The 13350-nt window shown below is 48.0% G+C and overlaps 1 protein-coding gene across 1 annotated transcript in view; it reads left to right on the top strand.

Annotated features, from left to right (window-relative positions):
* Window positions 1-12932, top strand: part of LOC147109721 (delta-like protein 4) — a 326101-nt gene extending 313169 nt beyond the window's left edge. Inside the window, 2 exon segments of the mRNA XM_086003839.1 lie at window positions 10601-10706; window positions 12845-12932. Coding sequence (XP_085859965.1) covers window positions 10601-10706; window positions 12845-12850 — 112 coding nt within the window. The 3' untranslated portion in view covers window positions 12851-12932.
* The last annotated feature ends 418 nt before the right edge of the window (window positions 12933-13350 follow it).

Genomic DNA, 13350 nt, shown 5'->3' with positions numbered 1-13350 from the left:
ACTCCCAGCCAGGGAAGGAGAGTGTGACTGAAAGTGAGTTGCTACTGCCTGGCGATGGGTTCACTCTTCTGGGTTTTGTAGCTTTGGGTGGGGTGGGGTGGGATGGGCTCTCCCTCCAGACCCCCTGTGCATGTAGTGATCAGGGCTAGTACCCTGACCTGGAACACGAGGGACTCCAACCGTCTGAAGAGAGTGGAGACGAAAACCCAGGTGGGGTGTTGGGGTGGGGGCTATGTCCCAGTGTAAGCTTAGGGAAGAGTCTGCTCGAGATCTCTAGCGCTGATCCCACACTGAGTTACACAGAGGCCCAGGGAAGAGTCTGCTCGAGATCTCTAGCGCTGATCCCACACTGAGTTACACAGAGGCTCAGGGAAGAGTCTGCTCGAGATCTCTAGCGCTGATCCCACACTGAGTTACACAGAGGCTCAGGGAAGTGGCCTACCGATCCTCGGCCAGGCTGAGGTCCAAGCAAATCCCAGCTCTCTAAACTCAGGCTGTCCGTTCCTGAGGGCAGGGCCTGGGACAGTGACCTAAGAACATAAGAAATAGGAGCAGGAGTAGGCCATAGGGCCTCTCAAGCCTGCTCTGCCATTCAATAAGATCATGGCTGATCATCGACCTCAACTCCACTTTCCCGCCCAATCTCCATATCCCTTGATTCCCCTAGAGTCCAAAAATCTATCTATCCCAGCCTTGAATATACTCAAAGACTCAGCATTCACAGCCCTCTGGGGCAGAGAATTCCAAAGATTCACAAACCTCTGAGTGAAGAAATTCCTCCTCATGGAGGAATGGCCGACCCCTTATCCTGAGACTATGCCCCCTAGTTCTAGACACTCCAGCCAGGGGAAACAACCTCTCAGCATCTACCCTGTCAATCCCCTTCAGAATCTTGCATGTTTCAATGAGATCACCTCTCATTCTTCTAAACTCCAGAGAGTATCGGCCCATTCTACACAATCTCTCATCATAGGACAGCCCTCGCATCCCAGGAATCAATCTAGTGAACCTGTTCCCAGTAGTATATATTAATATAAAGCTATTGGAGTATTTTGAAGGGAGATATGTCCGGCACGTAATTCGATGAGAATGTAATGAAATCCTGACTGGATCAGCTTGGTAATCTGAGACTGTTCGGGAGAGTTCCACTCCAGCACCAGGTCTGATATACGGGGCCTTTGATTTAGCAGCCAGTTCCTCCAGGCTGTAGGCTACTAACTGCCGGGTGGGTTACACAGGGTACTGTGTCGTATAACGGGCTGGACACCGACCTTTCCACTCTGGGGCTGGACTGAGGGATTTAAGGCATGTCTCACTGCCTCCAGTGAGCCTGTGTGGTCCCAGCCAGCTCTTGATGACAGCATTGTCGCCTCTGAGTCAGAAAGTTGTGGGTTCAAGTCCCACTCCTGAAACTGACATATCAATGCATTTCAGAGAGAGTGCTGCACTGTCGGAGCGGTAGTACGGAGGGAGTGCTGCACTGTCGGAGGGGCAGTACTGAGGGAGTGCTGCACTGTCGGAGCGGTAGTACGGAGGGAGTGCTGCACTGTCGGAGGGGCAGTACTGAGGGAGTGCTGCACTGTCGGAGGGGCAGTACTGATGGAGAGCCGCACTGTCGGAGCGGCAGTACTGAGGGAGTGCTGCACTGTCGGAGGGGCAGTACCGAGGGAGTGCTGCACTGTCGGAGGGTCAGTACTGATGGAGAGCCGCACTGTCGGAGCGGCAGTACTGAGGGAGTGCTGCACTGTCGGAGGGGCAGTACTGAGGGAGTGCTGCACTGTCGGAGGGGCAGTACTGAGGGAGTGCTGCACTGTCGGAGGGGCAGTACTGATGGAGAGCTGCACTGTCAGACGGGCAGTACTGAGGGAGTGCTGCACTATCAGATGGGCAGTACAGAGGTAGTACTGCACTGTCGGAGGGTCAGTTCTGAGGGAGTGCTGGACTGTCAGAGGGTCAGTTCTGAGGGTGTGTCGCACTGTCGGAGGGTCAGTTCTGAGGGAGTGCTGCACTGTCAGAGGGTCAGTTCTGAGGGAGTGCTGCACTGTCGGAGGGTCAGTTCTGAGGGTGTGTCGCACTGTCGGAGGGTCAGTTCTGAGGGAGTGCTGCACTGTCAGAGGGTCAGTTCTGAGGGAGTGCTGCACTGTCGGAGGGTCAGTTCTGAGGGTGTGTCGCACTGTCAGAGGGTCAATACTGAGGGAGTGCTGCACTGTCGGAGGGTCAGTTCTGAGGGTGTGTCGCACTGTCGGAGGGTCAGTTCTGAGGGAGTGCTGCACTGTCGGAGGGTCAGTTCTGAGGGAGTGCTGCACTGTCGGAGGGTCAGTTCTGAGGGAGTGCTGCACTGTCGGAGGGTCAGTTCTGAGGGAGTGCTGCACTGTCGGAGGGTCAGTTCTGAGGGAGTGCTGCACTGTCGGAGGGTCAGTTCTGAGGGAGTGCTGTAGTACGAGCAGGTGTTTAACTGTGAATAGTCTCATTTCCTCAGTAAGGGAATCAGCCTGTTGTATGGAAACATATGATTTGGTCCCCATAAACCTCAAGTTCCAGGCAGAGGTGACGCCCCCAGGACCCTTTGATTCAGACCTGATGACCCTTCCTGCCCAGCCCCCCCCCCCCGCGCTGGCCCTTCCTGCCCCCCCCCTTTCTTTAGGAGCTGTTTTTAGATGCAGTATGCACTCGATACAGAAGCCTGTGAGAATATGGCTCTCTGCAGACCAATTAAATACATACTTTGGTTCTGTCTTCACAAAGGAGGACACAAATAACCTCCCAGAGACGTTGGGGAACATAGGGTCTAATGAGAGGGAGGAACTGAATTAAATCAGTATTTGTAGGGAAATGGTGTTAGGGAAATTGACGGGATTGAAGGCCGATAAATCCCCAGGGCCTGATAATCTACATCCTAGGATACTTAAGGAAGTGGCCCCAGAAATAGTAGATGCATTGCTGATCATCGTCCAAAATTCTATAGACTCTGGAACAGTTCCCATGGATTGGAGGGTAGCTAATGTTACCCTACTGTACAAAAAAGGTGGTAGAGAGAAAACGGAGAATTATAGACCGGTAAGCCTGACATCAGTATTGGGGAAAATGCTAGAGTCCATTATAAAAGATGTAATAGCAGAGCACTTGGAAAACAGTGACAGGATCGGACAAAGTCAACATGGATTTACAAAAGATAAATCGTGCTTGACTAATCTACTGGAATTTTTTGAGGATGTAACTGGTAGAATAGATAAGGGAGAACCAGTGGATGTGGTGTATTTGGACTTTCAGAAGGCTTTCGATAAGGTCCCGCATAAGAGATTAGCATGTAAAGTTAAGGCACATGGGATTGGGGGCAAAGTACTGACTTGGATAGAGAACTGGTTGGCAGACAGGAAGCAAAGAGTTGGAATAAACGGGTCTTTTTCCGAGTGGCAGGTAGTGACTAGTGGGGTACCGCAGAGATTGGTCTAGGACCCCAGCTATTCACAATATATATTAATGATCTAGACGAGGGAACTAGATGTAATATCTCCAAGTTTGCAGACGACACAAAGTTGGGTGGGCGTGTGTGCTGTGAGGAGGATGCCGAGAAACTCCAGTATGATTTGGACAGGTTGGGTGATTATACTGCATCTGCCATGCATCTGCCCAATGTGAATAAATGCGAGGTTATCCACTTTGGTGGCAAAAACAGGAAGGCAGATTATTATCTGAATGGCAATAGATTGGGAGAAGGGGAAGTGCAACAAGACCTGTGTGTCCTTGTGCACCAGTTGCTGAAGGTAAGCATGCAGGTGCAGCAGGCGGTTAAGAAGGCAAATGGTATGTTGGCCTTCGTGGCGAGAGGGTTTGAGTACAGGAACAAGAATGTCTTGCTGCAGTTGTACAGGGCCTTGGTGAGACCACACCTTGAGTATTGTGTGCAGTTTTGGTCGCCTTATCTGAGAAAGGATGTTCTTGCCATGGAGGGAGTGCAGCGAAGATTCACCAGACTGATACCTGGGATGGCAGGAATGACGTATGAGGAGAGATTGAGTCAATTGGGCTTATACTCGCTGGAGTTTAGAAGAATGAGAGGGGATCTCATTGAAACTTATAAAATTCTAACAGGACTAGACAGACTAGATGCAGGAAGGATGTTCCTGATGGCGGGGGAGTCCAGAACCATGGGTCACAGTCTAAAGATAAGGGGTAAGCCATTTAGGACAGAGATGAGGAGGAATTTCTTCACCCAGAGAGTGGTGAACCTGTGGAATGCTGTACCACAGAAGGCAGTTGAGGCCAAGTCATTAAATATATTCAAGAAGGAGTTAGATATGTTTCTTAAGGCTAAAGTGATCAAGGGATCAAGGGATATGGGGAGAAGGCAGGGACAGGGTACTGAGTTTGGATGATCAGCCATGATCTCATTGAATGGCGGAGCAGGTTCGAGGGGCCGAATGCCCTACTCCTGCTCCTATCTTCTATGTTTCTATGTTTCTATGCTGGTCAGCACCATCAAAACCATGGACCCACGGGGTGCAACACCATCTGTCATAGAATTATAGAAAGTTACAGCATGGAAGGAGGCCATTTTGGCCCATTGTGTCCGTGCCGGCCAACATAGAGTTATCCAGCCTAATCCCACTTCCCAGCTCTTGATCCGTAGCCCTGCAGGTTACAGCATCCCAAGTGCACATCCAAGTACTTTTTAAATGTGGTTAGGGTTTCCACCTCTACCACCTTTTCAGGCAGTGAGTTCCAGACCCCCACAACCCTCTGGGTGAAGAAATTTCTGCTCAAATCCCCTCTAAACCTTCCCCCAATTACTTTAAATCTGTGCCCCCTGGTTCTTGACCCCTCTGCTAAGGGAAATAGGTCCTTTCTATCCACTTTATCTATGCCCCTCATAATTTTATACACCTCAATAAGGTCTCCCCTCAGCCTCCTCTGTTCCAAGGAAAACAGACCCAGTCTATCCGGTCTTTCCTCATAGCTAAGATTCTCTATTCCCAGCAACATCCTTGTAAAATAACAACAGAAAATGCTGGAAAAACTCAGCAGGCCGGGCAACATCCGTGGAGAGAGAAACAGAGTCAACGTTTCAGGTCAAAACCCTTCTTCAGAACTCTTCTGAAGAAGGGTTTTGACCTGAAACGTTAACTCTGTTTCTCTCTCCATGGATGTTGCCTGGCCTGCTGAGTTTTTCCAGTGTTTTCTGTTGTTATTTCGGATTTCCAGCATCCGCAGTATTTTGCTATAACATCCTTGTAAATCTCCTCTGTATCCTCTCTAGTGCAATCACATCTTTCCTGTAATGTGGTGACCAGAACTGCACGCAGTACTCTAGCTGAGGCATAACTAGTGTTTTATACAGTTGAAGCATAACCCCCCTGCTCTTGTATTCTGTGCCTCGGCTAATAAAGGCAAGCAGTCCGTATGCCTTCTTAACCGCCTTATCTACCTGGCCTGCTACCTTCAGGGATCTGTGAACATGCACTCCAAGGTCCCTTTGTTCCTCTACACTACTCAGTGTCCTACCGCATTTAATGTGTATTCCCTTTCATTGTTAGCCCTCCCCAAATGCATTACCTCACACTTCTCCGGATTGAATTCCATTTGCCACTATTCTGCCCACCTGACCAATTTATTGATATCTTCCTGTGCAGTCTACAGCTTCTTTCTTCAGTATCAACCACACAGCCAATTTTAGTATCATCTGCAAACTTCTTAATCATACCCCCTAGATTCAAGTCTAGATCATTGATATATACCACAAAAAGCAAGGGACCCTGTAATGATCAATAACATGTCATTCTATAGTGGACACTAGGTGGAGCCGTAGAGCTGTGTAGAGCTGTATATAAGACTACACTACCCAGCTGTATAGATATTAAGACTACATTACCCATGAGGCACTAGGCTACCCACAAGGCAGCAGTCAAGCTGGAAGCCTCTACAGATACTGTACCTAGTCCACATGTGCTCAATAAAATAACTAGCAAAAGCTAGCTGTGTTCATAATAAGAATGTCTAGTTATTAATGAACATAACATGGTACCAGGGTGGTGAATATCTGCTGAAAATTGTGAAAAGCGAAATGGAGAATTTGAAGCCACCAGAGCGCTTGAATCTCACAGAAAAAATCGACTACAACTGGCAGACTTTTAAACAGCAATTCGAACTCTACATTGCAGCCATCGGATTCAGTACGAAGCCAGATGCAAGGAAGATAGCGTTGCTGCTCACGGTTGCAGGCCCACAGGCAATAGAGGTATTTAATACATTTGTATTTAATCCAGCGGAGAACAGAGAAAAATTAGAAGATGTGCTAAAAAAATTTGATGCACAGTGCTCTCCCAAAAAGAATGAGACGTATGAAAGATACATCTTCTGTTCTCGGACACAGCAACAAAATGAGACTTTTGTTAGCTTTATAACTGATCTGAAACTGAAAGCACAGACATGTAATTTCTCTGAGCTCAAAGCATCCATGATTCGTGACCAGATTGTGTTTGGTATTCATGATAAAAAAAGTCAGGGAACGTCTGTTGAGAGAAACCGAACTAAACTTGGAAAATGCAGTGAAAATATGCCAAGCCAGCGAGCTAGCTCGAAAACACGCAAAGACTTTCAGTGAAATCAATAATGATGCGATTGTAATGAGTGAAAATGCTGCTGTCGGTGCTGTGTCCTACAAGGGGAAGAAACGTGGGCAGAACAGAAATGAAAAGCAATCGGAGGATGAAATTTTTAATTGTAAACGCTGTGGTTACAAACACCAGTTAAGACAATGCCCAGCGTTTGGAAAAATGTGCACAAAGTGTAATGGAAAGAATCACTTTGCCAAACAATGCTTTTCAAAAGTAAAAACGACGAAAGGGCAACGAGTTAATGTGATTGAGGACACTGATTTAAGTGAGACATTTTTTGTAGGAATGGTGTCATGTGACGATATCAAAAAAGATACAGAACATGTGCAGCCCTCAGAAATAGACAATGCTGAACATAAAGTTAATGCAGTAAAAGAGGACAAATGGATGATCCCACTGCAGATAAATGGAGCATTAGTTACATTGAAACTGGACACTGGGGCAAAAGCAAACTTAATCAGTATGAGTGACATGAAAAATATGAAAGCAAAGCCCAAAATACAGAAAAAGTCAGTACTACTGAAGAGCTATAATGGACAGAAAATAGATAGCTTAGGTGTATGCAGACTTAAAGTGACAGTCAAAGACAAAGTGCATCTCATGTTTTCTGTTGTGGCTGAAAGACTTGATTCGATACTAGGTGACAAAGCTTGTGAAGACTTAGAACTGGTCAAGAGAGTCTACCGTATAAACTGTGCCATAAGCAGACCAGATGACTCAGGTGATGAAGCAGAGAGCCCATCAAGGATGAAAAGGCCAAAGGGTATCCATGTCTTTCAAAAAGCCTAGTTTCTCCAAGAAGAAAGAAAAAGACTTTAAGGTCAAAGAGAAGCACAAAGAGGAAAAACACAAGGAGAAAAAGTCCAAAGATATAACCACAGCAGATGTTGTTAAGCAGTGGAAAGAGAAAAAGAAAAAGAAAAAGCCTGCACCAGAGCAGGAAGCAGTTCCGGTGGATACTCCTTCTTCCCTCAGGCCAATCTTTGGTGTTCCATTAGCCGAGGCTGCTGAGAGGACTATGCTGTATGATGGGATCCAGCTGCCAGCAGTTTTTCGAGAGTGCATTGACTACATTGAGAGTTATGGCATGAAGAGTGAAGGAAACACTGAAACCCTCTCCAAGCAAAGATCGCAAGGAGACCTTGATCTATACAAGAGCAGATTGATGACAATGCCGCAAGTGCATCTTGTCATTCACCGCCAGAACAATCTCATGAAGACACATCAGACTTACCCGTGTTGAGAAGATCCACACATGAAGTAAAAGAGCCTGATAGACTTAATCTTTGAGTACAATGTAAAGCTTTGAAAATGTGTTGACTGTTTTGAAAATGTTTATGTTTATAGAGCACTAACAAAAGTGTTACTGATATTATCTTTATTGTTTTCTTGAAAGTTGATTGATATTAATTTTGTTAAACCTCAAAGAAAGGGGGATGTAATGATCAATAACATGTCATTCTATAGTGGACACTAGGTGGAGCCGTAGAGCTGTGTAGAGCTGTATATAGCTGTATGTATATAAGACTACACTACCCAGCTGTATAGATATTAAGACTACATTACCCATGAGGCACTAGGCTACCCACAAGGCAGCAGTCAAGATGGAAGCCTCTACAGATACTGTACCGGTCCACATGTGCTCAATAAAATAACTAGCAAAAGCTAGCTGTGTTCATAATAAGAATGTCTATTTATTAATGAACATAACAGACCCCACTGAAAACAGCCTTCCAGTCACAAAAACACCAATCAACCATTACCCTCTGCTTCCTGCCTCCGAGCCAGTTTTGAATCCAATGTGACACTTTGCTCTGGATCCCATGGGCTTTTAACTTCGTGACCAGTCTGCCATGTGGAACCTTATCAAAAGCCTTGCTAAAGTCCATATACACTACATCAAATGCACTACCCTCATCTACCCTCCTTGTTACCTCTTCAAAAAACATAATCAAGTTTGTCAGACATGACCTTCCCTTAACAAATCCATGCTGACTATCCTTGATTAATCCGTGTCTTTCTAAATGAAGATTTATCCTGTCCTTCAGAATTCTTTCCAATAATTTTCCCACCACCGAGGTTAGGCTGACTGGCCTGTAATTACTCAGTCTATCCCTTTCTCCCTTTTTAAACAAGCATACCACATTAGCAGTCCTCCAGTCCTCCGGCACCACACCTGAAGCCAGAGAAGACTGATAAAATGATGGTCAGGGCCTCTGCGATTTCCTCTTTCACTTCGCTTAACAGCCTGGGATACATTTCATCCGGGCCTGGGGATTTATCCACTTTTAAAGCTGCTAAACCCCTTAATACTTCCTCTCTCACTATGTTTATTTCATCTAATATTTCACACTCCTCCCCTGATAGCAATGTTTGCTTCGCCCCTCTCCTTTGTGAAAACAGACGCAAAGTATTCATTAAGAACCCTACTGAGGTCTCCCGCCTCCACACACACATTACCCTCATGATCTCTTATAGGCCCTACCCTTTCTTTAGTTACCCTCTTACTCTTAATATATTTATAAAACATCTTTGGGTTTGCCTTGATTTTATTTGCCAAGAATTTTTCATGCTCTCTCTTTGCTTTCCTAATATCCTTTTTAATTGCACCCCTGCACTTTCTGTACTCCTCTAAAGATTCTGGAGTATTTAGCCCTCGGTATCTGTCATACGCCTCCCTTTTTTTCTTTATCCTACCCTGTATGTCCCTAGACATCCAGGGGGCTCTAGATTTGTTAGTCCCACCTTTTTTCTTTTAGGGCACATATTTGGTCTGAACCCTCCGGATCGCCTCCTTGAATGCCTCCCACTGCTCTGACACTGATTTACCTTCAAGTAGCTGTTTCCTGTCCACTATGGCTAAATCCCCTCTGAGCTTAGCAAAATTTGCTTTTCCCCCAATTTAGAATTTTTATTCCTGGTCTATCCTTGTCCTTTTCCATAACTATCTTAAATCTAACAGAATTATGGTCATTATCACCAAAATGCTCCCCCACTGATATACCTTCTACCTGCCCAGCTTCATTCCCTAAAACTAAGTCCAGAACCGCCCCCTCCCTTGTTGGGCTTGCTACATACTGGCTAAAAAAGTTCTCCTGGATGCATTTTAGAAATTCTGCACCCTCTATACCCTTCACACTAATTTTATCCCAGTTAATATTGGGGTAGTTGAAATCCCCTACTATTACTGCCGTATAGTTTTTGCACTTCTCAGAAATTTGTCTACATATTTGCTCTTCTAACTCCCGCTCACTGTTTGGGGGGCTATAGTACACTCCCAGCAGTGTGATCGCCCCTTTTTTGTTTTTCAATTTGACCCATATGGCCTTGTTTGATGATCCCGCCAACATATCATCCCTGTAATAGTTTCTTTAATCAACACCGCAACCCCGCCTCCCTTTTTACCTCCCTCTCTATCCTGTCTGAAAATCCTGTAACCAGGAATGTTGAGTTCCCATACCATCCCGTCTTACAGCCACGTCTCTGTAATAGCTATAATATCATAGTCCCAAGTATCTACCTGTGCTCTCAGTTCATCTGCCTTGTTTGCTATACTCCTTGCATTGAAGTATATACCATTTAGTACAGGCAAACCTCCTTGTTGACTACTATCTAGCCCTTGATTCCTCTGTCTTTCTAATTTACTTTCTATGTTTGCAGCAGCCAGCTCATCAACCATCTCTGCCTGGGCTCCCGGGCTGGTCACACAAAGATTTAGCCCCCGTCGCACCCCAGTGAAACCCTCTGAGGTCAGTGGGTGACCCACAGTATCATTCCTGTCCCACACTCAAACCCACTGATTTCAAAGAGACGGAAGTCTGCAGGCAGTGATCGGCAACTGTTCTGGGCATGTGTTGCGTCCACTCACTTACATCACCAGCAGGAATGGACTGCTTTTATATTTAACTGTCCCCGCTGAGTGTCGGTGCGCTGCCATGCTTGCTCGGACTGTTCTCTCACCTGCTTTCCCCTCTTTTGTTTTGTAGTGAAAAGCTGGAGTGCAGAATATCCACGATAGCGTGTGCCCAGGACCTGATGTACCAGCCCGTGTACCGCACTGGGGAGGGCAGGCAGCATGATGTCATCACTGAGGTAAGCAGGCCAAGGTGTGGAGCTCTTAGAGAATGGCCAAGGGGGGAGGGGGAGGGGGAGGGGTGGAGGGGGAGGGGGGAGGGGGAAGGTAGACGGGGAGGGGGGGTGGAGAGGGGGGGTGGAGGGGGAGGGTAGATGGGGAGGGGGAGGGGTGGAGGGGTGGAGAGGAAGGGGAGGGGGAGGGGTGGAGGGGGAGGGGTGGATGGGGAGGGGGAGGGGTGGAGAGGAAGGGGGAGGGTAGATGGGGGGAGGGTAGACGGGGAGCGGGGAGGGTAGACGAGGAGGGTAGACGGGGAGGGGGAGGGTAGATGGGGAGGGTACACGGGGAGGGGGTGGGTAGATGGGGAGGGGGAGGGTAGACTAGACGGGAGGGGGAGGGTAGACGGGGGAGGGTAGATGGGGGGAGGGTAGATGAGGAGGGTAGACGGGGAGAGGGGAGGGTAGACGAGGAGGGTAGACGGGGAGCGGGGAGGGTAGACGGGGAGGGTAGACGGGGAGGGTAGACGGGGAGGGGGAGGGTAGACGGGGTGGGTAGATGGGGAGCGGGGAGGGTAGGCGAGGAGGGTAGACGAGGGGGGATGGGTAGATGGGGAGGGGGGAGGGTACACGGGGAGGGGGTGGGTAGATGGGGAGGGGGGAGGGTAGACGGGGAGCAGGGAGGGTAGACGGGGAGGGTAGACGGGGAGGGGGACGGTAGACGGGGGGGAGGGTAGACGGGGAGCAGGGAGGGTAGATGGGGAGGGGGGCAGTACACGGGTGGGGGGAGGTACACTGTGTGGAGGGGAGGGTGATGGAGTCAAGCTGTGGGTTAATACGGTGCTCTTTCACCCCATGACCTGCAGCCGGATCCGAGCCAGACTGCTGATTGTCTCCTCTGGTGGCCCCGGACTAGAGGGGAGAGTGATTGGCTTTGGGACTAACTGCTCTTCAACTGGAAATTTCAGGCTGCTGCTCGGTTGTACCATCGAATACCGGAACATTGTGCTGTTTTAAGGATTAGGGCCTACTTCAACTCAACAGAACTGAGGGGCGGGCTGGCAGCACTCTAACTGGGTGATTGCAGCTTCTGCCGTGTGGCTCTGATCTTGGCCACTCTCGGTTAGGTTGCTGGACGGAGTGGGTCGCTGTGGCGGGGAACTTGGTCACACGAGAGCAATGAGCGGTCTACAGCACATTCCCAAAACAGACACCGGGCCAGGCACAACCGGGAACGAGTGTGCTGCAGATATTTGGGTGTCACTGTACACACAGTCACATAGTGCAACACCCAACCTACTGGGAGCAATGGGGCAGGGTCCTGGAGACAGAGGAGGCTCTTCCAATCAGTACAGCCCAGGATTGGGCCCTCACTGATGGTGTTACTCCCAGTCGTGTCTCCACGCACATCCCACTTACCCTGTCCATGGTATTGACGGCACACTCAATATGCACAGTGCTCTCTTCAAACATCTAGTTATAATCTAGTTATAAAGTATCAGTCCATTCATAAAAAGACTTGCATTTATACAGCACCTTTCACAACCTCATGACATCCCAAATCACTTTACAGCCAATGAAATACTTTTGAAGTGTAATCACTGTTATAATGTGGGAAACACGGCAGTCAATTTGCGCACAGCAAGCTCCCACAAACAGCAACATGATAATGCCCAGATAATCTGTTTTAGTGATGTTGGTTGAGGGATAAATATTGGCCAGGACACCGGGAGATCTCCACTGCTCTTCTTCGAATAGTGCTATGGGATCTTTTATGTCCACCTGAGAGAGCAGACGGGGCCTCAGTTTAACATCTCATCCGAAAAGTACTGCACTGGAGTGTCAGTCTGGATTATGGGCTGAAATCTCTGGAGTGATTGTCACTGATTATCTGGTCATTTATCTCATTGCTGTTTGTAGAATTTTAGCAGTGTGGGCCGCTGCTTCCCTCGGCCTGGGAGGGTTGGCTGTCAAGGAGAGTTGGGCTGGTGAGAGAGTTGCTGGGCATGAGGCAGGTCACCTTTCAATGAAGGTTTCAGTCTCCACACCATTCACTGCTAGTCTGTATTTAAAAGCAGGATCACAGGATGGGAAGGTGTCGATTTAAAGGGGAAATGAACCATTGAAAGCTGTTTGGAATGACCCTCCCTCCCTCTCTGCAGGTTTAAGGCTGCAATACAGGAGAGGCTACAATCTGTCTGGCGTCTCCAGGTCTGTCTGTTTACACAAAGTGGGACTGGTATTTATTTCTTTGTGATTTGCTGCTGGAAAGAGGAACGTTTGAAAACTGGAGACTGCAACTTTGTGAGGGGCCAGCTCTCGGTTTCTGAAGGAGCTCGGGATATGGGATATGGGATGATGAAATTCTCCCTGGAGCTTTCGACCCACTGATCCACTGCTGTTAGTGGAGACTTGGAGATGTGACAGACACTGGACCAGGCACCTCCCATCAACACGGTGCTGCAGACTCAACACAGACAGCAGAGGAGTGGCATAAATCGCAAACCCACCGAGTGGGGTCGATTTATTTTTTTGAAGAGTGAGGTGTATTTAACTGGGTTCGACTTTAATCCCGAGGCAGTGTCATACTCACAGTGACTGAAACAGGCCAGGATTTGGGATTGAGATGAGCCACAGACAGTGTCACTCATTCATGGATCCACGGCAG

Source organism: Somniosus microcephalus, chromosome 12 (assembly GCF_052327205.1).
Source record: "Somniosus microcephalus isolate GS21.2 chromosome 12, FLI_Smic_1.0, whole genome shotgun sequence".
Lineage (NCBI taxonomy): Eukaryota > Metazoa > Chordata > Chondrichthyes > Squaliformes > Somniosidae > Somniosus > Somniosus microcephalus.
The sequence above is the reverse complement of the archived record's forward strand: the minus strand, read 5'-3'. Positions and strand labels throughout refer to the sequence as shown.